Source organism: Ursus arctos, unplaced genomic scaffold (assembly GCF_023065955.2).
Source record: "Ursus arctos isolate Adak ecotype North America unplaced genomic scaffold, UrsArc2.0 scaffold_12, whole genome shotgun sequence".
Classification (NCBI taxonomy): Eukaryota; Metazoa; Chordata; class Mammalia; order Carnivora; family Ursidae; genus Ursus; species Ursus arctos.
Window position 1 is genome coordinate 42,060,249 of NW_026622786.1, and position 25,634 is coordinate 42,085,882.

Here is a 25,634-nt window from a genome sequence, read left to right on the forward strand (position 1 = left end):
AAGTGTCCCATAAAGGGAAACTAAAAAAGAATACAGACACATTTTATATAGGAAATATGTAGTTTCAAAATCAGACCCTTTTATACAGACCATCTTTTTGAATTTATAAGAATGAATTTTATCTAAAGCCAGCTTCCTTCCCTAATATGAAATGTTATATATATAACATTAATAAACTTATATATAAAATATAATTTATAGGTTATATATTATATATAATGTCATTATATATAAATATATACGTTATAGGGGCACCTGCTGGCTCAGTTGGTGGAATGTACAACTCTTGATCTCAGGGTTGTGGGTTCAAGCCCCACGTTGAGTGTAGAGATTACTTAAAATCTTTACAAAATACATATATGATTTATGTTTAAAAATATGTTATATATATATATTTGTTTGTTTTACCATTTGCCGCCTTGCTTCTTCAAAAGCACGCTTCTCTTCTTCTAAACGTTGTCTTGCTTCCTCTTCAGCTTGCCTCCTTCGGTTTTCTTGTCTTTGTCTTTCCAATTCTTCAAAAGTTAGTTTCAATTTTCCAGGAGAAAGTGATTCTTTTTTTGCCTCGCTTTCTAGTTCATCATCCTAAGAAACATTGTGAAAACACATCTGTTAATCATAAAAGGAAATGCTGGTAACTTAACTGCTTTGATTTGTTCCTAAAAAAAATAAAAATAAAAACTAAAAATAAAAATTACCATGACCAATGAGAGACACTTCGCTTCCTTGAGAGATCGCCGTTGTTCTTCGTATCTTATTCTTTTATCTTCCTCATACTTGACCCTTTCTTTTTCTTCTCGTTCTTTCTCTAGATCCTCAAAATTCTTTTTTATCTTTCCAGAAGTTTTGTGTGATTTGACAGGTACCACTGTTACAAGTAGTGAATCATCTCCTTCCTAATTTATAAAATAGATAATTAGCATATTTCTTGCTAACCCAAATTCAGCTTTCATGGGACTTTACCTCCAGTACTGGTGAATTTCATTACATTGCCATCAATGTTACGAAGAACAAAAATTTATATATATATATATATATTAAACATTTCTATTCAACAGTTCTTTCTCTGGATTCATTGTACATGGAGTTAATTTAACTGAAATCCATTGCTTCAGGTTCAAGGAGCATCTTCTTTCCTGGAAGGTGGTGTTAATACAGCTGTTTGGCTAAAACCGCATGACATCATCTGAATTTAGCTGTCCGTGCACTAGTTCCACAAAAAGTGAGGTGCATGTGAGTGTACTCGGAATCAATTTGATGGTGGATAGATTCAGTTTAAACACACACAAAAAGTCTCTCCGTAGGGCTTTTTTCTCCATACAAGTTTTTAAATACGTAACAAAACTATTATTTAGTGAGGAAAAACAAACAGTATTTCCAAGTTATTTATAAAACACTTAAAGACAATACTCATTGGCATTTGGTCCTAGTAAAATATTCTTAAACTTGTTGTTTTTAAAATTCAGTTAGTTCTATTACATAATCTGTTGTTACCTCTGAAATTTTTTCAAAAAGAAAGCAAGTTATAATACGTTAACACGTGCCCTTAAAATAAAACTGCTTCCAATTTATGTGGCTATCGTTTTAGGCACACCATCAAATTGACTGATGTTTAACTTTCTTTGTTAGATAAAAAGGGATTAACTAAAATTTTTGTGGCTGTTGAACATTCCTTCATGGTACTCAACACTGTACTTTCTACTAATATGTGATAAAACAAACTATCAAGAACTCTGAGGAGAGAAGACAAATGATGAAAAAAACCCTGCTTTTTAAAAATGTTAGCTTTCAACAATCTTGACTATTAGTAACAGTTCAAGAAACACGTAGTCTTGGATCAGTATTTTAAACTGAGACTTGCGTCTCTAACCATGAAAGCAAAAACATACTTTTTTTTTCATACTTTTAAGATACTAAGCTACTGTTTGAAAGTGCAAAAGTATGATCTTGCTTTTGCAAAATACTTTTGTCCTTTTTGTTGCTGTTGCTATAATTATAATAAAAGTAAAAATGCTTTTAATTTTTTAATTAAAAGATTACTTGTGAATCAGATAATTTTAGGTGATGTTTCGTTAAAGGAAATGTCCATTTACCTCTGGTGTTGATTCAGTTCCCGTATTGTTTATGTCCTCAATCTATTGAATGAGAATTTCATATCATTACATTACATTGAATTTCTGCTTTCTGCTTTTAAATATACAATTGAAAAGTAATTTAGCTGTGACTTATGGTAAATTTTCAAATTTATAATTTTGAAATATGTTTCTCCAAATTAGCCTATTATGTCCTTTTAAGTGGAGATTAAACCTTATATTAGTTTTTATATTTGACATCAAAATCAATATCTAGGGAATATATTAAGAAAAATATTAAGATAAAGCCTACCTTTGTAATTCTGGAATTTGAAAAATGTACCAAACTCTTATGACCTGCTGTAAGCTTACAAGTAGCAATTATTAATTAAATTACCAATTTAAACTGAGATAAATTTCTCCATTCTCTGTCTCTGCCCCAAAGTAAAACCTACATTAGTGTTCAAATATTGTGCAATATAAATATATGGCAAAAATATAACTGACACAGTAATACAGTGCAGTGCACTAGCTTTCACATGGCTAGTTTAGAAGGGGAAAGAATTCTGGTAGATACAATTTTTTACTCTCTATTTTGACCACGTCTAGGAAGGAAAGGCCCTCATTCAATAGAAGGGGTCTCAACTTGGACATTACTCATAAGAAACACCATTAGGGTAGCTTGAGGGGCAGGCTAATGTATGTAACAAACAGAAATGAGAAAGAAGATAGGTGATTTAAATAATGCAATGTTAGAGATCTCAGGAAAAGGAAACATAAGCAATGGGAAAATGGGAGAAGTTAGAAAGTAAACATTTACTGTTTATTGTTTAAACATGATTTTTAATATCAGTGAAGGAGTCTGGAAGTAGTTTCTTCCTTATGCAGGCTAATGGAATTCTGTTGTACCTTGGGTCGTAATAGGAACTGGACTGGCTAAGTCCCTGTTCTTCATCATTTCACTTTCCTTTTCTATATTCTCTGTCATAGGAGAATTAATACATTTTATTAAGATACCAAATTTCTTGAAAGATAAATTCTGAATAATTTATTAAAAATAAATCTATTTTACATTTTAATAATTTTATTAAGTTTTGTTTAGAATAATTTTTTTGCACAATTATATATTACACTGATAATATTTACACTGTAAATGGTGAAGGTTTTATTGAATGATGTATTGTACTAAGAAAAATTTTAAGCTATAATAAAATAATTATGAAATTATTTCTCTTCAAGGGCACCTGACTGGTTCTGTTGGAAGAACATATGACACTTGATCTCAGGGTCATGAGTTCAAGCCCCACACTGAGTGTAGAGATTACTTTAAATAAATAAATAAACTTAAAAAAAAAAAGTATTTCCCTTCCAAAGAATGCGAACAATTCCTTGGCAAGTCGCATTTGTCTCTCAATAAAAAGTTTTAGGAGATATGGTGAGAAGCCAGACACTGAAAGTACAGGAAAGATAAATTCTAAATTTCTTAACCCCAAATTTCTTTTACTTGCTGCTAAAACCTCAGATTTTTATTAGCTTATGGTAAGATAATAAATTATATTTGGAGTGTTTTTTGTTTTGTTGTGTGCTTTCTTCTTTGCTCATTTTAAGCCGTTATCAAAACTTTAACAGAAGACAGAATTTTGTTTCCATTGGGTTTCAATAAACAAAGAAGGTGAATTTGTCTGAGTGGCCGTGGTGTCAGTATATTCACAGAGAACTGAGACGTTCAGTTCCGTTACAGTGTTGGCTCTCAGAAGCTACCATTGAAGAGCTGCTTCCCAACTATTTCTTTTACTCCTTCCCAGAGCAACTTTCTTTTGTCCCCTTTATTTGCAACATCCCAGTCCCCTACCAATAAGTTCTCGTTTTGTAAGCTGACAGATGTTAACCTTGCCCATCAGAGTATCCTCAAAGATAACCAGATTATACTAAGACTCTCCCCCAAATTTTATTGATCTTTGATTCTAACATCCAGTATACAAAGTTTACCCATTTTTAATTCATCATAAGACCCTAGAATCTGGTACTTATCCTCCTGACTCAGGAATCCCTTCTCAAGCATTCTTGAATATGGCGTTGTACAAGTGGGTTTTTCAAATTAATGTTAAGGCTTTTTCTTTCTTGGTTGTGGGGCTCAAACCAACAACCCCAAGATCAAGTCACATGCTCCACCAACTGAGCCACCCAGACGCCCCAACATTAAGACTTTTCTTGATTACCTATGTCATACTTCTTAAATTCAAAGATTCAATTTTATTAGACTTGAGCAGAAAATGTACTTAAATTTTAAAATTGGGCTTTCCATATTTGTAAGATAAAATTACTATTAACAGTTTATTTTGCTCTACCTACATATTCTCAAATAATGTAATAAGGCCAAAATTTTCATTAACCAGGACTCTATGGCATCCTGCCATGTAGTTTCTGGAGTTACTAAAGAAGTGTTATGTTGTTGTTGTTGTTGTTTTCATGATACCTTGTCTTCCTCTCTCTTAGCATCTCATGTCTTCATCCTATTCAAACTCACCTCTTCAACACACACCCAGTTTTTCTGTGAGAAATCACGGCCTACATATTCAGTTCTTGGGGTTGTAATGGGTCTTAAAATCTCATGAGTCTAGTTAGTGCTTTTTGAAAAAGTATAGACTTAAAATAAGTAGACTAACCCCATGCACATACCCACTGTTTGTTGTCAAATACCTTATTAATTATTTATTTTATCATTTATTACCTTCTTTTATAATGTATATTATAAATATAATTACATATGCTAATATATTTTAATATTTACAATATAAAATCTGTAGTACTTATTATATTTGTACTCCTGGGTGAAATTTCATTGCAAAATGAATTCTCATCTTTGATGACTGGAGATGGCAGAGATAAAGTACATGCCATCCTTTCTTTAGATAAAGAGGTACAAAGTGATAAAATATAGGAAATTCCAATTCTTTTCTATAATTCATCTGGCATATGTCATTATATGCCACTATACAAGTGGCTATTTGTGCCACAGAAAGTTATATGCAAAGTCTGGGTAAATAAATGTCTTTGACATTTAAGTATGGCATATGCTTTGCCTTCTTTGTCATTTTTCTCTTTAGAAAGGTAAGAAACTGGAAGGAGCGTAGCAAATAGGTTTATGGCACTTAAAGATTAGGCAAAAAAGAGTCAAGTACAAAAAAAAAAAGAGCCAAGTACAATTTCACAATAAAAATGGTTTTATACTGTGAAGACTATGTTAATTTGTTAATGATAAAAGAGATGGACGAGAAGCTAACATGGTTTCATGACATTTTATCTATATGTACTATTATTTAGGTGAAACATTTACAGCCTACTTACATTGTTCTAAGTGCTTTGTATTTATTAACTCATATAATCTTTTACTTTTTTTTAAGATTTATTTATTTGAGAGAGACAGAGGGCACACATGCTTGAGGGGGGTGAGGACAGAGGGAGAGAAAGAGGGAAAGCAGACTCTCCACTGAGTGGGGAGCCTGACACAGGGCTCAATCTCAGGACCCTGAGATCATGACCTGAGCTGAAACCAAGAGTTGGACACTTAACTGACTGAGCCATCCAGGCGCCCCTCATATAATCTTACTAACAACTCTAGGAGATAAGTACCATCTCAATAAGCTCAATACACTGACCATCTCTTTTGATCTTACAAACTAGGTTAAGTACATAAACAATATCACTGTCATCTTTTCAAGTCTATGACTACAGATAATTTATAATGTAAAATATCAATGCATGAAAGAAATCTTGTGAACTGATCAATTCTTAATAAAATAAGATTATGACTATTGGAACTTCACGTTTCTTTGTCATTATAATCAATCATTTTGAGAGATTAGCTTTTTCCGGAAATTAGATCAGATTCTTGAGGGTTTTTTAATTAAAATAGTTTATATATTTGACAGAGAGAGAGAACACACAGGGGGAGTGTCAGGGAGAGGGAGAGGGAGAAGCAGGCTCCTCATGGAGCAGGAAGCCAGATGGGGAGCTCCATCCCAGGACCCCAGGATTATGACCCAAGCTGAAGGCAGACACTTAAGCGACTAAGCCACCCAGGTGCCCCCAGATTCTTGGGTATTTTAAAAATACTTACCAACCTCTTAGTTCTCATGCTTTAAGCTAAAATATATGAGAATTCTAAATTCATTAAAGAGACTATACAAAATCGTCATAATTTTTTTCTCCCCTCTAATTTGTCCCCTGCGGCTATGGGCATCAGTAATGGCTATCTGAAAGAAAGAGCTGTCGCACATTTCTCCCCTTTCCTACCAGCAACTTAAAAAACAAAGCTGGGACGCCTGGGTGGCTCAGTCAGTTGAGCAGACATTTGCCTTCGGCCTCAGGTCATGATCCCAGAGTCCTGGGACTGAGCCCCACATGGAGCCCCTGCATCAGGCTCCTTGCTCAGTGGGGAGCCTGCTTCTCCCTCTGCCTACCACTCCCCCTGCTTGTGCGTTCTCTTTTTCTCTGACAAGTAAATAAAATCTTTAAAAAAGAAAAAACCAAAAAACAAAAAAAGTTAGTAAGCTAGCTAATAACACCATTGTAAAATAAAACGTGATTTGTTTCAAATTCTTAAATAGGAAGGTATCTTAATTATGCCTTATTGTGTAATTATAACCAACAAGTATTTATTCATTACTATTGAAAGACCAGCATATTGTGGATATTTTATATGAAACTGCCTTACATCTCTGTAAAACCCTGTAACATGTCAGGAAAAACAAGAAATGTGGACCGGGTAAGGAATACGTACTGAATGACAAGATGGTATATAACAACAGTTATCTCAACATTCAACCTTAAAATAACTACATTCTGCCCTTATCCTTCTAGGCATTTGAAAATAAATATCTGTACTTAAAGTAGATCTTGTTTTCAAGTTAACTGCTATTTAATAAGTTAATGTTACATTAAAATATTTTAATTAGGCATTGTACTGATTAATTTTACTCTGTACAATTAGTTTCTGAAGCAAATACCAATTTAATATTTAGTGTATACCTGCTCAGCCCTTTTTGCTAATTCACGTTGTATCTTCCTCTTCTCTAACATATCCTGCTCAATTCTGCGTCTTCGTTCCTCCTCTGTCCTCTTTCTTTGCTCCTCTTGCCTTTGTTTCTCCATTTCAGCAAATCTACCTTTAACAGTACCTAAGAACATAAGAAACATGTTTGATATTTCGCTACACTTCCCTTTCTTGCAATTTCATTTACAAGTTACCTCTGAAATTTCTTACCTGTTAGCTTTGGGACATAAGCCTTTTCTACTTTTGAAGATACCTCTTCCTCATCATCAGAAGCAAGCATTTCTTTAATCTAAATGATTAAATAAATTAATATGAACATGTCCAAAATTTAGACTAAATTATATTATATACAGAGTTTGAAATTAACTTATAAACACAAAAAATATTTTAATTATAGTTAATATAAAATATAGTTAATGTGAATAATAAAGTGTAAATTAAAAAGATGAAAATGAATTTTGCACAAGAATAAAATAAAATAAAATAACCTCCTGCTTTCTCCTGTTCCATTCTCTCTCTCTAATATATTGTTCTTTTCTTCTTTGTTTTTCATCTCTAGATCTCCTTTGATTTCTTTCTTCCCTGGCTCTCTGCATGGCTTCAAACTTATCCTTTACATCACCCTTGCCAAGTTTTGGCACATAGGTTTTTGGGACAGGTTTAGATGAAGAAAGCAGAATCTTCGTTAGAAGAAAATAAAGAGAAGAAAGTTAAAAAAAAAAAAAGATAGGAAGAAATCAGGTAAAGACAGATCAGAATAAGCAATATAGAAATACTTATTGAAACAGAAAATAGAAACAAGTTTGTAACATTTATACAATCATAATCTGATTACTTTCTAAAGTCTAAGTATGAAAAATAAATTTTAGAAAATATGAATAAAAACTTCATTAATATAAAGAAGTTCCATTTTGTAGGGGTGTTTCACTGAAGCTTAAGGCTAGTAAAATATAAATATTGAGTACTGGATTCTAATTGAAAACAATATACTTTCTCTTCCTACACCATTATTAAAGATTCAGATTTGACATCTCTTAAAAGATACCAGGACTAATTTCAATAAATTAGGTGAAGGTGAAAACAAAGCAAAAGTTTAGGCTTTTAAGTTTAAAGCCTAATTCATAGATCACTCTTGCTCGTTTCCCTATCAAATATGAATAAAACTGAAGGGCAGTCCTTTATTCCACGTGCGGCTGAGGTGTGCCAGGGTCTTTACATACAAGCGATTCAGAGGTTGTTAGTACTGCCGTACTGCCCGTCTAGAACTTCTGTAAACCAACATTAAAAATGTGTAAAAAGGCTGTATCGTTCCAAGTCGGTTGAACTCTAAGGCAGCAAAAGAGCTTCCCAGGAAAGGAGGAATCTAGTAAAACACTGGAGAGAAGATTTCCCTCCACTCTAAAACCAGGAAAGCCAATTATTTTCATCATTTTGAAAATTAAGCTGATCGCTAAAAAGTTTCAGTAAATAAAACCTCGGTGCCTCAGAACACCAAACCGTTTTCTCCTGGTGATAATGGCAAATTACTTATTAATCTGTGGCATACCCAGCCTCTATTTTATTATCGTCTTATAGTGTCATTGGCCAGTTAGGGTTTTTTTAAACTTCATATTGTCGGGTGTCAGCAACTGAACTCTTCTCACTACAACTCCCAGTAACTACAGCCAAGAACCAGAAAAAGGCAAAGAGAAGTTTTACTGTAGCTGCTGGAAGAAGTAGCTGAGAAGGAGCCTCACCTGAGTGAATTATTGCTTTCTCCTAAAGATATACATCAGATCTTTTTTAATACAAAAAAATAACTTCTAAGACTTATCAAGGTATTAAAATTCTATTCAAGGTGCTAGCCGTCACATCCACTTCGCAATCATTCACAAATTTAATAATTATGCTGCCATGATTAGAATCCAAATGAAAATACTGGGCCCAAGAACAGCCTGTGAATTTTAGCTTTTACATTTTCTATCCTGACACTATGTCATTATGAACTATCACCTTTTCACCAAGCAACTGCCTTTCCGCAGCTCTACGTTTCCTATTTTTTTTTCTTTTTTAACGTTGGAGACTTACCTCAGCCTTTTGGGAAATATCATTCATGTTTGCTGTATGCGGTCTCCGGATGATTTTGGAGCTTTGTATATTTTTGCACCTGAAAAAGTATGTTAGAATTGAGTAATAATTTTTAATGACTTAATTCTTAATCTGCTGTGTATTTTCGTAAACAAAAACAACATGTTAACTGCTCCTCAAAAAATACTGACACAATCCAGGCAAGTAATAAACTGTGATAACCTTCAGCTCCGTTTCCCAAAATTCAGGGTATAGAATGTACAAGGCACATGGTATTAAGAGATCCTTATAGGGGCATCTGGGTGGCTCAGCTGGTTGACTGTCCAACTCTTGATTTCACCTCAGGTCATGATCTCAGGGTCGTGAGATCAAGTCCTGTGACGGGCTCCGTGCTCAGCATGGAGTCTGCTTGAGCTTTTCTCCCTCTGCCCCTCCCCCTGCTCATGCGCTCTCTCTCAAATAAATAAATCTTTAAAAGAAAAAAAGATCATTGTAAATTTATGATCCAGAACAGCTTGGTCAAGTACAAGTATCAAGTACACTTGCAAAGAATTTGTATTCTGCAGTTACTGGGTATATTATTCTATAAATATCAACTAGGTCAGGGTAGTTGATTGTGCTATTTAGATCTTCTGTGTCTTTACTAATTTTTTTGTGTGGCCTAGCTCTTCTAACAGTCTTCAACTATGTGGATTTCTTCCTGTCATTTTTTTTCATGTAATTTCAAGCTCTTTTAAGTGCATATGCATTATGATAGCTTCTTTTTGAATTGACTCCATCAGTATGAAATTTCCTTTTGATCCCATTGTCTTGAACTTACCTGATATTAAAATAGCCACACCAACTTTCTTAAGTTTAGTCTGCATGATGTATATAATTTTCTAGCCATTATGTACTTTCAACCTACATCTTTATATGTAAAGTACCTCTCTTGGACACAGTATATAACTGGACCTTGCTTTTTTGAAAAAAATCAATCCTCATAATATCTTTTAATTACAGTGGTTTGTCCATTAACATTTAATGTAATTATTTATATGAATGGACTTAAGTCTACCATTTTACTATTTGTTTCTGTTTGCCTCTTTTCTTCTTCCTCTATTACTCTTCCCCTGCCTACTTCTGAATGGAGTAATTTTTAGAATTTTATCCATTGACTTAAAAAAATTTTAACAGTTGGGGCACCTGAATGGCTCAATCAGTTAAATGTCTGCCTTCGGCTCAGGTCATGATCCCATTGTCCCAGGATCAAACCCTGTGTCAGGCTCCCTACACAGTGGGGCGCCTGCTTCTCCCTCTCCCTCTGCCTCCTGGCCCGTGCTCTCGCTCTCACTCTATCTCAAAATCATAAATAAAAATCTTTAAAAAAATGTTTTAACAGCTTTACTAATTGACATACAATAAACTACACTTTTAAAAAGTGCACAGTTTGGGAAGTTCACATTTGTGTGTATCTGTGACACGATCACCACAATCAAGATAATATATACATTACCCACAAAAGTGTTCTCAGACCCCTTAACTCCCTCCTTTCCTTGCTTTTCCCACCCCCGTCCCCAGGCAGGTACGCTTTTGGTCCCTGTAGATTAAATTTTCTATAAATGAAATCGGATCGTATGTACTCTTTTGTCAGGCTTCTTTACCCAGCATAATTATTTTTGAGATTCATCCATGTTGTTACATATATCAATAGTTCATTCCTTTTTAGTACTGAATATTATTCCATTGTAGGACTATCCCACAATTTGTTAACCATCTGTTGATGGATATTTGGGTTGTTTACAGTTACTATTACACAGAAAGTTGCTATGAATATTCACATACAAGTCTTCGTGTGAACATACTTTTTTTATTTCTCCAGTAGGTAAAGTATAATGGCTACACCTTATGGTAGATGTATAACTCCTTAAGAAACTGCCAAACTGTTTTCTAAGTGGCTGTACCGTTTTATCTTTCCACCAATAGTGTACGAGAGTTATAGTTTCTCTACATCTTCACCAACACTTGGTATGGTCGTCTTAATTTTAGACATTCTAAAGGTGTGTTGTGACATCACACTATGGCTTTAATTTACATTTCCCTAATAACTAATGCTATTGAACATCTTTTTGTATGTTTCTTTTCTACCTGTAAATATTCCTTGACGGGAGTATCTGTTCAAATCTTTTGCACATTTTGTTACTGGGTTATGTTCCATTAAGTTTTTTTTTTTTTTTTAAGATCTACTTATTTATTTTAGAGACAGAGAGTGAGCAAGTGATGGAGGGCAGGGGAAGAGGCAAAGAGAATATCAAGATGACTCCCCACTGAGAATGGGGCCGGATCTCACAACCCTGAGATCATGACCTGAGCTGAAATCAAAAGTGTGACACTTAACTGACTGAGCTACTCAGGTGCTATTTTCCATTAAGTTCTGAAAGTACTTTATATATCCTGGATACAAGACCTATATCACATGCATAATTTGAAAAGATACTCTCCCAGTCTTTTGTCTTTTAATTTTCTTAACAACGTCTTCTGAAGATCAATAGTTCTTCATTTTGAGAAAGTCCATTTTATCATATTTTCCTTTTATACTTTATGCTTTTCTTGTTGTACTGGCCTAACCTACAATCACAAAGAATTTAACCTACATTTACTTCCAAGAGTTTTAGGTTCTATATTCAGGTCTTTGATCCATTTTGGGTTGATTTTTTAATATGACGAAAGTTCATATTTTGCATGTGGATAACAATTTCTCCAGGACCACTTATTACAAAAATGTATCCTCTCTCCACTGAAATGCTTCTTGCACTTTCATCAAAAACCTACTGACCATACATGGGTGGGTCTATTTCTGGACCCTATTCAGTCTGTCTCTCTTGATGCCAAGAACAGTTCTTCTTCTTTTTTTTTTTAAACTACAGTCATCATGCCACTGTCTTGATTAGTGTTGTTTTTTTTTTAAGATTTTATTTATTTGAGAGAGAGAGAGAGCTTGAGTGGGAAGGAGGTGCAGAGGGAGAGGGAGAGAGACAATCCCAAGCCGACTCTGCGCTGAGTGGAGCCCGATGTACGGGTCAATCCCAGGGCCCTGAGATCATGACCTGAGCTAAAATCAAGAGTCAGACACTTAACCGAGTGAGCCACCCAGGAGCCTGATTAGTGTACTTTATAATGAGCCTTGAAAAAGTTAGTTTAACTCCGATTTTCTTTTTTAAAACTTGTTTTGACTATCCTAAGTCCTTTGAATTCACATATAAATTTTAGAATCAGGTCATCAGTTTCTGTAAAATGCCTGCTGAGATTTTGATTGGGACTGCACTGAATCTGTAATGACATCTTGAGACTTCTAATCCATGAATTTTCCATTTTTTTACTCTATCTATATAACTCTCCATTTATTTACATCTTCTATAATTTTCTCAGAAATGTTTTGTTGTTTCCAGGATGCAGGTCTTCCACATTTTTGTGAGATTATCTGTAAATAATTCCATACTTGTTGATGCTATTTTAAATGATGTTATTTTTTAGAATTCAATTGATGATCACTTGTTGCTAGTATATAGAAATATAATTTTTTAAAGATTTATTTATTTGAGAGAGAGAGCGAGCAAGCATGTGCGGGGGGGAAGTGGGGGGAGGCAGGGGGAGAGGCAGAAGCAGACTTCCCGCTGAGCAGGGAGCCCGTGATCACAACCTGAGCTGAAGGCAGACACTCAAGTGACTAAGCCACCCAGGTGCCCCTAGAAATATAATTTACTTTTGTATTCTAATCTTTTTTTTTAAAGATTTTATTTATTTATGTGACAGAGAGACAGCCAGTGAGAGAGGGAACACAGCAGGGGAGTGGGAGAGGAAGAAGCAGGCTCCCAGCGGAGGAGCCCGATGTGGGGCTCGATCCCGGAATGCCGGGATTACACCCCGAGCCGAAGGCAGACGCTTAACGACTACGCCACCCAGGCGCCCCATATTTTTGTATTCTCATCTTATATCCTGCTGCCCGGCTAAAGTAACTTATTAGTACCACTGGAGTTTTTTTGTAGATTCCACTAGATTTTCTACATAGACTTTTATATCATCTATGAACACATTTCTACTTTTTCCATTCCAATATGGATGTCTTATTTCTTTTTCTGGTCTGACTGTACTGGCTACGGAACCTTCAATACAAAATCAAATAGAAGTAGGGGGAGCAGACATCTTTGCCTTGTTTCTGATCTTAGGAGAAACACATTTAGTCTTTTACTATTAAATATGAACTTAGCTACAGATTTTTCTTAGATGGCCTCTACGAGATTAAGTTTCTTTCCATTCCTATTGTGCAAGAGCAATTTCAGGAATGGATGTTGGATTTAATCTAATGCTTTTTCTGTATCTATTGAGATAATCATATGATTTTTATTTTTATTGTAGATTATTTTCAAATGTTAAATCAATTTTTACATTCCTAGGATAAACTTTATTTGGTCATGATGCATTATCCGTTTAACATACTGATAAATTCAAATTGATAAAATTTTGTTAAGTTTTGCATCCGTGTTTATGGGAGATAGTGGTCTGTCGTTTTATTTTTTTGTAACATCCGCTTTTGTTAACGGAGTAATACTGTTCTCATACAATGAGATGGGAAGTATTTCTTCTCTTAATTTTCTGTAAGACCTCCCTCATGTACAACTGATACCATTTTTTCCTTAAATGTCTGCAAGAACTTTCCAGTGAAGACATTTGGGGCTAAAGTTTTCTCTCTGGGAGAAGACAACATGATGGAGGTGGATGGGACATGATTCCATGTAATTATTAACAAAGTCCTAACTTTTGTTGTTCAGTGCGCCTGTGGGTGCTTATTATTAACAATACTTTCCTAATAAAAGCAGGCCATGCGTGACTGTGTGTCATCACCAAGGTTTGTGAGTAATCTGTGTGCCTGAGATAAAAATAACAAGTAGCTCTAGTCCTGAGCTCTTACCTAAGTCACTGTGTCATACCTAGAGTTACCTATTAGAGATTTCTTCTTGTATAACCAATAAAACTTACCCTTCATTCTCAGAGCTTCTCAAACCTTAGAGTTATTTCTGGTTCATTCTTCTTTTAGATCTCCTAAATTATGATAGATTGTCAAGATTTGTGAATGTTTCTTTCAAATTTTTTCACATATTATTACTTCGCTATTTTCATTGCCTCCATAACAATACAGGTGAGCCCTTATTATCTCATACTTTGATTACAACAATTTGATGATCACACCTAAATCCAAATTTCAATTCTGTGCTTCCTAGTTAGGATTAAATAACATATGTGAAAAATTCTAGAATACCTAACATTAGTAAGTGCCCATAATTTTGATTAATTTCATTACTCATGGTCTCCCTCACTACTTTTTTTACCCTCTTCAGTAACAACCTACATTTCCCTGCAGTGAGCACACAATAAATCATTTTTGTCATCTAAAAGAGTAATACCAAAGGTATGAGAAAAATTTGAGCAATCTCACATAGGATTATAGGGATTAACAAATTTAGCTGAATTAACTCGCCAGAGGGAACTTCGGGAAACGTGTGTGTGTGTGTGTGTGTGTGTGTGTGTGTGGTGAAATGAAAGAAAACTGTGTGGGTTTGGTGATGGGGAAAAATTAGCCTGTCAAGAATAGTCCTGGAGAATAAATGAATCAGCTACCTTCATTTAATTTTTAAAAAATCTTCAAATTATATCTTGACTTATTTATAGATGCAGAATAAATTTAATTTATAAATTTAGGATGAGTAAAACCAGTTAAAATAGTCTTTTAATATCATTTCAGTATTCTGAGCTCTCATTTTGAAAGTCTCTGAAAATTTGAATAGTACTAACTTTAACTTTTTTTAATAAAATATAAGCAAGTGATCCTTTTCTGAGTTTGCTCTGTTCTGCATTTTGAGGATAAAAAAAGTTGTAGCAAAATAAGTTTACTGGCTTTTTGTCTTACAGACTTCTCTTTTAAGGTATAGATTACAAACCAGTTTGTAAAAAATTAGTTTTAAAAAAATAGTTTTGAAAAAGTTTCAAAATCAAGCAGGCAAATATCTATAGGGTCCCTTTACATTTTTTAAAATTATTTTTAGAAATTTTATTTATTTAGAAGGAGAGGGACAAGCAGACTCCACACTGAGCGCAAAGCCCAATGCAGGGCTGGATCTCACAACCCTGAGTTCACCACCTGAGCCAAAATCAAGAGTCAGGTGCTCAACCGACTGAGCCACCCAGGCATCCCAGGATTCCTTTATAAATTTTTAAAAGGTGTGACTCTGCCTGGTAGAAACAGCATTATATTCCAATTGCTAACCCAGATGTCTTTCTGTGTTAAAGTTAAAGGTATGAATTTGACTACGTTTGGTTCATTAACTTCACAAGAAAGGATTCTATTCCACAGTCCTTGGTTGTATTGTCTTATCAAAACTATCTCACTAATACATCCTTTGATCACATATGAATAAAATGATGGTATTAATCCAAGCTAACATTTATAGAGCCTTTATTGTACGCCAGGTAATATGCCAAGTGTTTAACAAGCATTATATCATCCACTCCCCTCAATAACCCTCTAAGGTAAAAACTATTATCAAACCCTCTCTCAAAATTTCCAAGCCCGGTAGTTTTAAAGTTCTTAAAATATTAAGACAAGAATAATATCTTTGAGTTTATCTAATAGGTTTGAAAATCTAATAGGTCTGAAGTCTGTAAATTGTTATAGATGGGACACCTGAGAGTTAAGTAACTTGTCCAGGACCACACAGCTAATGAGTGGTGGACACAGGATAAAGACAGGCAATCTGACTACAGAGTCTGCAGTCTTACCCACTGTATTATGCTGATGCCAAAAAAGCATACAACTGGCCTGTCTGGGGGAGGGGGAGAAATACCAACCGGCTTAGAAGGCTTAACCTACTAGTGTGGCCAAATTATTTGAGAACCATAATTCTGAGCAGTAGAAATATACTGGAATCTCAAAAGAAATGACTGAAAGTATTCTCTCCATTTAATGAATTTGTAGTCTTGAGCTGGCAACTGGCAGTACAACATGGTGCTGGTTTTTCCCCATGTGAGCACAGCTTTTACTTAAGCAGGTTTATTTTCTTTTAAATTGATATGTGCTAGCAGTTATTCTCTTAGAATTGCTTGGAGTTAAGGAGATCCCAGAGTTAGGTTATTTACTGAATGAAAAGCAGTTAATTCAGCTGGTGGTGGTTTAGAATTCATTGAGTGAATTCATTCACATGTGATAAAGTCAGGTACTGTTTCCTCTGATTTTAAAAGTGCCCAAGTCAGCAACATGCAAGTTAGCAGTCCTCTTGTAATTAATGATAGTGAAAAAATCCAGTAACAATATTCACACATCCGCCATTCTCTTAAGGAACAACCTCTCTCATCATTCTGCTGAATTGCCAAGAGTCCAGAAGGCTTCTGAATTTATCTAACAGAACATTATTTAACAGTCCTATGCTAAACAAATTCACTTTTAATTATATAAGGATGGAGAATTTTGGTTTTATGAGGGATTTTTGAAGTATATGTGACTCCAACAAAGTCATGACATGGACTCTGAAATGTTCAAAAACTACCTGAATGTCACACATGTTAGTGAATCTCAACACTGAACCATAAATTAGTTCATCAAGGAAGTTCCTGTGGAAGGGAGTCCAACAGTCCTGACATTTAGTCAAGGAATGGATCATTATGCTCTCTAAACTGCAGCTGAACGTTTTCAGTTTCCTTAAATCTTCTCCTTTCTGTGTCCTACCACCCTCTCTCCATCCTCACTCCACGATGTCCTAAATCCTCTGGCCCCTCCTCCCAGGAGGGCACAATGACCCGCAACTCTGTCCAAACTGCCTACCTCTCATATATCAGCCAACTGGGGACCATGTCTTGGACTAAATAACAGCTGCTTAATATGTAAATGATCACAGCTTTTTGTGGTGCAATGTGTATTAGGATATAAAAATTCCAGATCATTAATATAGAGAAATCTGATGCATTTCTATACACTAATAATGAAGTAGCAGAAAGAGAAATTAAGAAAATAATCCCATTTACAACTGCACCAAAAAGAATAAAATCCCTAGGATAAATTTAACCCAGGAAGTTAATTTCTGCATATGCTGAGAACTATAAGACGTCGATGGAAGAAATTGAGGACGACACAAACAAATGGAAGGATATAATGCTCATGGATTGGAAGAATTAATATCATTCAAACATACAAAACATACCCAAAGCAATCTACAGATTCAATGCAATCTGTATCAAGATACTAATAGCATTTTTCATAGAACGAGGACAAATAATTCTAAAATTTGTATGGAACCACAAAAGACCTCAAAAAGCCAAAGCAATCTTAAGAAAGAAGAAAAAAAAATGGAGGTATCACAATCCCAGATTTCAAAACATATTACACAAAGCTGGCACAAAGCGAGGCACGTAGATCAACAGAGCAGGATAGAGAGGCCAGAGAAAAAGCCACACCTATATGGTCAATTAATTTACAACAAAGGAGGCAAGATTATACAAGAGGGAAGACAGTCTTTTCAATAAATGGTGTTGAGAAGACTGGACAGCTACATGCAAAAGAACGAAATTAGTCTTTTTTTTTTTAAGATTTTTTTTAAAGATTTTATTTATTTATTTGACAGAGATAGAGACAGCCAGCGAGAGAGGGAACACAAGCAGGGGGAGTGGGAGAGGAAGAAACAGGCTCATAGCAGAGGAGCCTGATGTGGGGCTCAATCCCACAACGCTGGGATCACGCCCTGAGCTGAAGGCAGACGCTTTAACTGCTGTGCCACCCAGGCGCCCCCTTTTTTTTTTGAAGATTTTATTTATTTATTTGAGAGACAGAGATAGCGAGAAAGAGCACAAGCAGGGGGGTGGGAGTGGAGAGGGAGAAGCAGACTCCTTGCTGAGCAGGGAGCCCGGCTCAGGACTTGATCCCAGGACCCTGGGATCATGACCTGAGCTGAAGACAAATGCTTAACCAATTGAGCCACCCAGGTGCCCCATGAAACTCTTCTTTCTTATACCATACATAAAAATAAACTCAAAATGGACTAAAGACCTAAATGTGAGACCTAAAACCATAAAATTCCTGGAAGAAAACACAAGCAGTAATCTCTTGGAAATCGCCCTTAGCGATGTATTTATGGATATGTCTCCTCAGGCAAGGGAAACCAAAGCAAAAATAAGCTATTGGGACTACAACAAAACAACAAAGGAAACACAGCAAAGGAAACCATCAACCAGCAAAAAGGCATCCTGCTTAATGGGAGAAGATATTTGCAACTGATATACCCAATAAGGGGTTAAAATACAAAAATATGAAGAAGTTATACAATTCAACCAAAAAAGCCAATCTGATTGAAAGATGGGCAGGGGACCCAAAGAGACATTTTTTTTCAAAGATGTACAGAGGGTCAAAAGACCTATGAAAAGATGCCCAACATCACTAATTATCAGGGAAATGCAAGTCAAAACCACAATGAGATATAACCTCACACCTGTCAGAATGACTAAATATCATAAAGATAAGAAATAAGTGTTGGCGGGGATGTGGAGAAAACATAACGCCAATGCACCAGGACTGCAAACCGGTTCAGCCACTGTGAAAAATGGTATGGAGGTTCCAGTGCCTGCCATTCTAACTGTCATATCTCACTCAAAAAGATACATGCACCCCTATGTTTACTGCTGCATTATTTACAGTAGCCAACATATGGAAGCCACCCAAGTGTCCATCAATGGGTGGATGGATAAAGAAAATGTCACACACACACACACACACGAATATTACTCAGACATAAAAAAAAAAAGAAAGAGATCTTTCCATTTGGGTTTACAGGGCATTATGCTCGGTGAAATAAATGGGAGAAAGACAAATACCATATGATTTCACTTATATGCAGAATCTAAAAAAACAAACGAATAAAGAAACAAACCCAATAAATTCTTAAAAAACAGAGAACAAACCAGTAGTTGCCAGAGGGGAGAGAGCTAGAGGGATGGGCCAAATACATAAAGGGAATTAGGAAGTACAAACTCCAGTTATAAAATAAGTAAGTCATGGGAATGAAAAGCACTGCGTAAGGAACACAGTAAATAATACCGTGTATGGTGACAAATGGTGACTACACTTATTGTAGTGAATATTGAATAATGAATAGAACTGCTGAATCAATGTTGTACGCCTGAAACTAATATAACACTGTTAATTACACTTCAATTTTTAAAATTGTATTTTCAGGTTCAATTTTGTCCTAATTTTTCATAAACTCTCTCTCATACAAAAATTTCCAAACCCGTATCTTTTTAAATTTGGAGAAAGGTTAATACAAATATATTTTAAAGTCTTTCAAAATATTCTACTAAAGCTTTTGTTGCTTAAGGACCTTTGTAGTAAAATGTTCAGAATTCTATCCTGATGACACTTTCACAGTTAACTGCTGATTTAAAAAAAAAAAAAAAGATTTATTTATTTGACAGAGAGACACAGCCAGAGAGAGAGGGAACACAAGCAGGGAGAGTGGGAGAGGAAGAAGCAGGCTCCCAGTGGAGGAGCCCGATGTGGGGCTCGATCCCACAACGCCGGGATCATGCCCTGAGCCGAAGGCAGACGCTTAACGACTGAGCCACCCAGGCGCCCCTTAACTGCTGACTTTCTAAACACATCAAGAAGACCATGATGGTGGAGAAAGCACTGGAGTTAGAACCAGAAAATTTGTCTTAGGGTTTCTGTTTGGGCTGTTTATTAGATGCATGGTCTTGAACAAGCCAGTTTACTTCTGTGCACTTCAGTTTTTTATATAAAATAGGAAAAATAATGCCTTTCTCATTATATTGCCCAATAAAATGGACAGCGTCCTCCTCCAGAATGTCAAGATTGCATCTGACAGTCTCCACCGCTCCTTCACTCTGAAATCCTCCTCACTTGGCTCTAGGACACCTCTCTCTCCCTGTTCTTCCATATCTCTGACCATTCCCTGTGCCTCCTCTGAGGGCTTCTCTGCCTCTGTTTCTTCAATGTTGTCTGCCCACATGTGTTTCAGTCTCTGGCCTTTTTTTCTTACTCTACACTTTTTATTCAGCGATGTCATACACGTTGGTAGTTCACATTGCCTCTTTAGCCTCATCTCTGTCCACACCTTCCTCCCATTCTATCATCCCCAAGGAAAAACGGGCACACCTCAAGCCTTTGCACAGCTAGCTCCCTCAGCTTAAAGTTCTGCCCATTCCCTTGTCTCTTAGCTGACTCCTACTCATCTTTTAGGTCTTAGATAGTCATTTTTCTCCAGCAAGTCTTCCTTGACTCTCCTGTGTTTCCACTGCACCCCCACACTTACCCTGACTCTAGCATTTACCATAATGTATGGTAATGAGCCACTTTCTTGAATGCCTCCCTACCAGAGTGTGAGCTCTTTGAGAGAACAGACTGTAGTTTATGCACTGCTGGACCGACAGCCTGTGGCATGGGCCTGGCATACAGAAGACATGCGGGATAACTGTTGACTGCATAAGTCAATCCTGCCAACTTTAAGGGGAAGCACTTTATAAACAGTTACAGCTTGTTTGGATATAATGTATTACTAGCATTATGATTCTCATCATGCAGGAATACAATATAAATAGAACACACCATTTATTATTACACAAATATTTATTAAGCATCTGCTATGTGCCAGGCACTCTGCTGAGCATTGAGAAATACAGTTCAATGAACAGACAGACGCTCTCCCTAGTCTCATGCTGTTCACAGTCTCTTGGCCAAAACTCTCACCAAAGCCTTGGAACAGGATTTTTAATGGTCCAGTCTGCTTTATTATCTACACGCACAGGTAGGGTTCTTTTTTTTTTTTTTTTAAGAATTATTTATTTATTTGAGGGAGGTGTGGGAGGGCCAGAGGGAGAGAGAGAGAGAGAACCTCAGACAGACTCCCCCCCCTGAGTGCAGAGCCCGATCCGGGGCTCGATCTCACTACCCTGAGATCATGACCTGAGCCCAAAACAAGAGTCGGATGCTTAACGGACTGAGCCACCCAGGCGCCCTGACACAGGTAAAGTTCTAACATCAACCATCTCTGATACGGAACTGAAAGGCGGCAATGCACCGTACCCCCACTTTCCAGTTAGACACCCAAGATAATGACCTCCATTCTCAAACTACTGTTTGCACTTCTCTTACATCCACCCAGATTTTCACCTGTACATCCGGTAGACTTTATGCTCCTTTCCCAGGTTATAGCAGATTGGCTCCTCTCCAGTGCCTCAATGCCCATGAACTAATAAATTATAATTTAAAATAGACCCCAAAAGCCATCATGGAAAGATTTTTAATATCCACATAGCAATCATCAAAACGGAGAAGTCTAAAAGATCCCATTCCTTTGACCCAACTTTTATTTCCTTAATGAACCAGAAAGTTCATTAAGCACTTGTGTTAAAATCTGCTATTGGACACTTGCAGATTTTCAGATTAATCTTTTGGGAACATATTCTCAAAATCCAAATATCCATTCAATCTTTGACTAATTTTATCATTGCCTCCCATTTTCATGCTTTTTTATATGCTATTAGTCAACATTTCACCCACTAGTCTATAAACTCAGGTGGAATTTGCTGATTTAGAGCAGAGACCCCAAACCCCCTTCAATTTCATATAAAGTTACCAGATATATATTTAGTATCCACATGTACCACTATCATTTTGATTAATAAACTTATAAGACAAGAAGCTATTAAAATTCAAAGTATCCACTTTAACAGTGTTCTCTTCTTCAGAATCCTAATAAACATTTGCGAATTATCAGGTCTTTTCCATAGGTCCCAGAATCCAAGTGTGGTGAGTACATAAAGTTACCTCAGCTTCTATGGGGAAGCTGTTTTAATGCAGTTTCTTCAAAGTTCTTACCAGAATAATTATTTTAAGTATACATGATTAGTAAAATGAGGTTTAAAAAAGTTCCCATGGTAACTTCTAGCCATGATTCCTTTGATTGCTCATAGGGTAACAAGTCACATTCTGTCTTCATCAGGCTCACCGACTCAACTACTGCATGCCCTACCCCTCTGTGCTCCTTAACTCTGGTCACTCCAGTTCTGAGGACACTAACTGCACAGGGCAGCATGGTCACAGCTAACATTCTCATCTGGGCTTATTAGGCCTTCTGCAGCCTCCCTCAGACCTGGTTTCCCTTCCCATTCCTTTAACCTCTTACCTAACATACACATTCAACAGCTCATTTTTTTTTCTAAGTTTTTGTTTATTTAAGTAACCTCTACACCCATTATGGGGCTCAAACTCCCGATCTCAAGATCAACAGTCACACACTCCTCCGTCTGAGCCAGCCAGGGGCCCCCTTCCACGACAATTCTCAAGCCACTTTTTTTTTTTTTTAAACCAGTGAGGTATTTTCCCAAACTAATTATAATAGAAATCATGATTTTCTCCATTAAGCCCTAAGCATGAATGTTTTCTCTCCTTCAGTCTCTGACACTCTAAATGTGCTTATTAGGCTTCTAGGCATACCTGGCATAAACTTTTACATTTTTTATATGGTTAAACATCCCAGATATATCCATCTAATCTATCTTCTTTACCTTTTTATTATGGAAATTTCAGATACATACAAAATTAGACTAATATAATGTACCCTCATGTACCCATCCAGAAGCTTCAGCTACTGCTCACTTTTTCCATCATCTTCAACAACACAAAGTCTGTTTCGTTTATTTTGTACCATCTCTTGCAGCATAACGCATAAGTACTTCCTGGGTGTTTATCCTCATCCTTCGGCTGCAGCCACCACATCCCAGGTGCCACGCAATCCAACCAAGTCCCTCAGTCAAGCCCCTTAATTCTTGCCTTTTATTCTCTCTTGGGAAGATGTGAACTACTCAAAGAAAATCACTAACTTCTCATTTGATGAAATCGTTAATAAAATTAAGTTACATATGTTAAATGAAAGGTAAGGATATTTTTAAAGCTATGGTATATTGCAGGAAAGACCTGGAGTCTCTATACAGAATTAAGGAGGAGAGTGGAAACTAACAACTAAATCCCTATAATGGGCCACACGGTAGCTGGTTTGCACGTTATTTCGCAGATTTAGAGGTTAGGAGTGTGGAAGAATTAAGAATAAATGGTAAAAGATGAAACTAGCTGAAATGAGTATTCATTCGTTCAAGAAACTTATTGAACCTCTTTCCACAATGGGCTAGACATAGTGCAAGGCACTACAAAGATGAATAAAATCTCTATTTTTAATTTTTGGGGGGGGTGGTGGGAGGGGAAGGGGGGATATAGAATCTTAAGCAGGCTTCATGCCCAGCGCAGAGCCCAGCAAGGGGCTCAGTCTCATAACCCTGAGATCATGACCTGAGCTGAAATCAAGAGTTGGACGCTTAACCAACTGAGCCACACAGGCACCCCTAAAATATCTCTTTTTATGGAGCTCATAGTCTAGATGGGATAAAAGATAATTACCAATATAATGAGGCTAACATGTTTAGTTAGAAAATGATTCATTTAAAAAACATCTGAAAGTGTGAACACATAAAAATAAGTTCTCTAATGTTAAAGAAAAATGCCTCTAGTAGAAGAAAGCCTATGAATTAGAGGAGTGGTTCTCAAACTTTCTGAGCTCAGGGCTTAATGTCTGGGCCATACTGAGAAGCCTTAGAGAGCTTTTATATAGATTATATCTACAGATATTTAATATATTGCAAATTAAAATACTTTTCCCACTCTTCTTTATTCAGTATAGAGACTCCAGGTCTTTCCTGAAACGTACTGCAGCTTTAAAAACATCCTTATATTTTTAAAAAATCCTTATATTTTATTTATATATGTAACTTAATCTTATTAATGACTTAATCAAATAAAAACTCACAATTTTTCTTGAGTGGTTAAAGTCTTCCCAAAAGAGTCATTTAAAATAACAAATCCATTATATATCAACACAAACATTTTATGAAAAATAACTTTTTCAGGGGCGCCTGGGTGGCTCAATTGTTGGGCATCTGCCTTCGGCTCAGGGCATGATCCCGGCATTCTGGGATCAAGCCCCACATCAGGCTCCTCTGCTGGGAGCCTGCTTCTTCCTCTCCCACTCCCCCTGCTTGTGTTCCCTCTCTCGCTGGCTGTCTCTCTCTCTGTCAAATAAATAAATAAAATCTTTAAAAAAAAGAAAGAAAAATAACTTTTTCAAAATAAAAACAGTAAGAGTAGCATTGTTTTATATTTTTGTACATCTCTTTAATTCTAGCTTAATAAGAGACAGATACATTCTCATACCTGCTTCTGCACTCAAACTATTGTGATATGTTGTTCTGACTGAAGTATTTAAAGATATGACCTCATACAGACCATATAATTGGAAAAGGAAGGGCTTCATAGGCTCCTAAAAGGTCTTGGGGACCCAGGGATTCTAAAACCACATTCTGAGATTGGCTGAATCACAGGAAAGAACATTCTATCAAACCATGTCAGTTCTCATTCCACAAAGGGAATAGTTGGACTGAGCACTCCCTCACTGTTTTAAAACAGAATGCTACATGAAGTTATTTTAATAACTTAATTCCTATAGTCAGTAACCTGAATGTCAAAGGATTTTACATGGGGAAGCTCAGCCTTTTCCTAATCTAGTATTAAGTGGCTTTTCTTCCGCGTGCACAGGCAGATGCGATGTCCCTGGCCACCTTCAGGGGGCAGCAGCAACACAACAATTCAGTCCCTCTGCACTGTTCCAAGTGTTTAAGATTGCAGACAACATCGGAAACCGGGGATGTACTGTATGGTGGCTAACATAATATAATAAAAAAAAGTAAATAAATAAATAAATAAATAAATAAATAAATAAATAAAAGATTGCAGACAAGCCAGATGAATTGTTATGAAGAATGAGTAGAGAGAAAACACCAAAGGATAAGTTTAAACAGGGAGCTCATCAACAAGAGCTTTATCATAATACGGAAGGCTGGGATGATGAAGGCGTTTAATGATTCCGTTCTAACATATTACTCATTCATGTCAAATGAAGACAACGAAGTACCCATCGTAGGTTTCAGTGTATTGCAATATTACTACAGCCTACGGCATATTGCTGTATGATTTATCAAAATGTTGCATTTTTTTCAAATTTGACACGTTTGGTCTGTATTTATAATACAGTATTTTTGTGAAAAGGAGAACGTACTTTGTACCAGACGTTATGCGTGGCAACGGAATACAAAATGTATGAAAAAGCCTTTGAAATCAAGTAGCTTTGTTGGGAGAAACAGATGGGACCACAAATAATTATAATACAAAGGATTAAGTGCTATAACAGCAGTATATATGCAGGGCTATAGAAACATGGAAAAGTTGTGGAAAAGACAATGAGGGTGAAGGAGGGGGTTGAGGTTAAAGAAAGTTACAGAGTTGGTGATATTTGATT

General features: G+C 36.1%; 1 protein-coding gene across 15 annotated transcripts in view; it reads right to left on the bottom strand.

Annotated features, from left to right (window-relative positions):
* NEXN (nexilin F-actin binding protein) overlaps window positions 1-25,634 on the bottom strand; it is a 48,862-nt gene that overhangs the window by 15,965 nt on the left and 7,263 nt on the right. For 5 of the 15 annotated variants that reach the window (XM_044383712.3, XM_044383711.3, XM_044383717.3 and 2 more), the window contains 7 exons: window positions 9,196-9,274; window positions 7,617-7,808; window positions 7,339-7,417; window positions 7,104-7,252; window positions 2,094-2,135; window positions 699-896; window positions 409-585 (listed from right to left, as the gene is read on the bottom strand). In XM_044383712.3, coding sequence (XP_044239647.1) covers window positions 409-585; window positions 699-896; window positions 2,094-2,135; window positions 7,104-7,252; window positions 7,339-7,417; window positions 7,617-7,808; window positions 9,196-9,222 — 864 coding nt within the window. In that variant the 5' untranslated portion in view covers window positions 9,223-9,274. Of the gene's footprint in view, window positions 1-408; window positions 586-698; window positions 897-2,093; window positions 2,136-7,103; window positions 7,253-7,338; window positions 7,418-7,616; window positions 7,809-9,195; window positions 9,275-14,211; window positions 14,255-25,634 lie in introns of those variants that run through there. The other 10 variants (XM_044383715.3, XM_044383714.3, XM_048220397.2 and 7 more) reach the window with 4 other exon arrangements.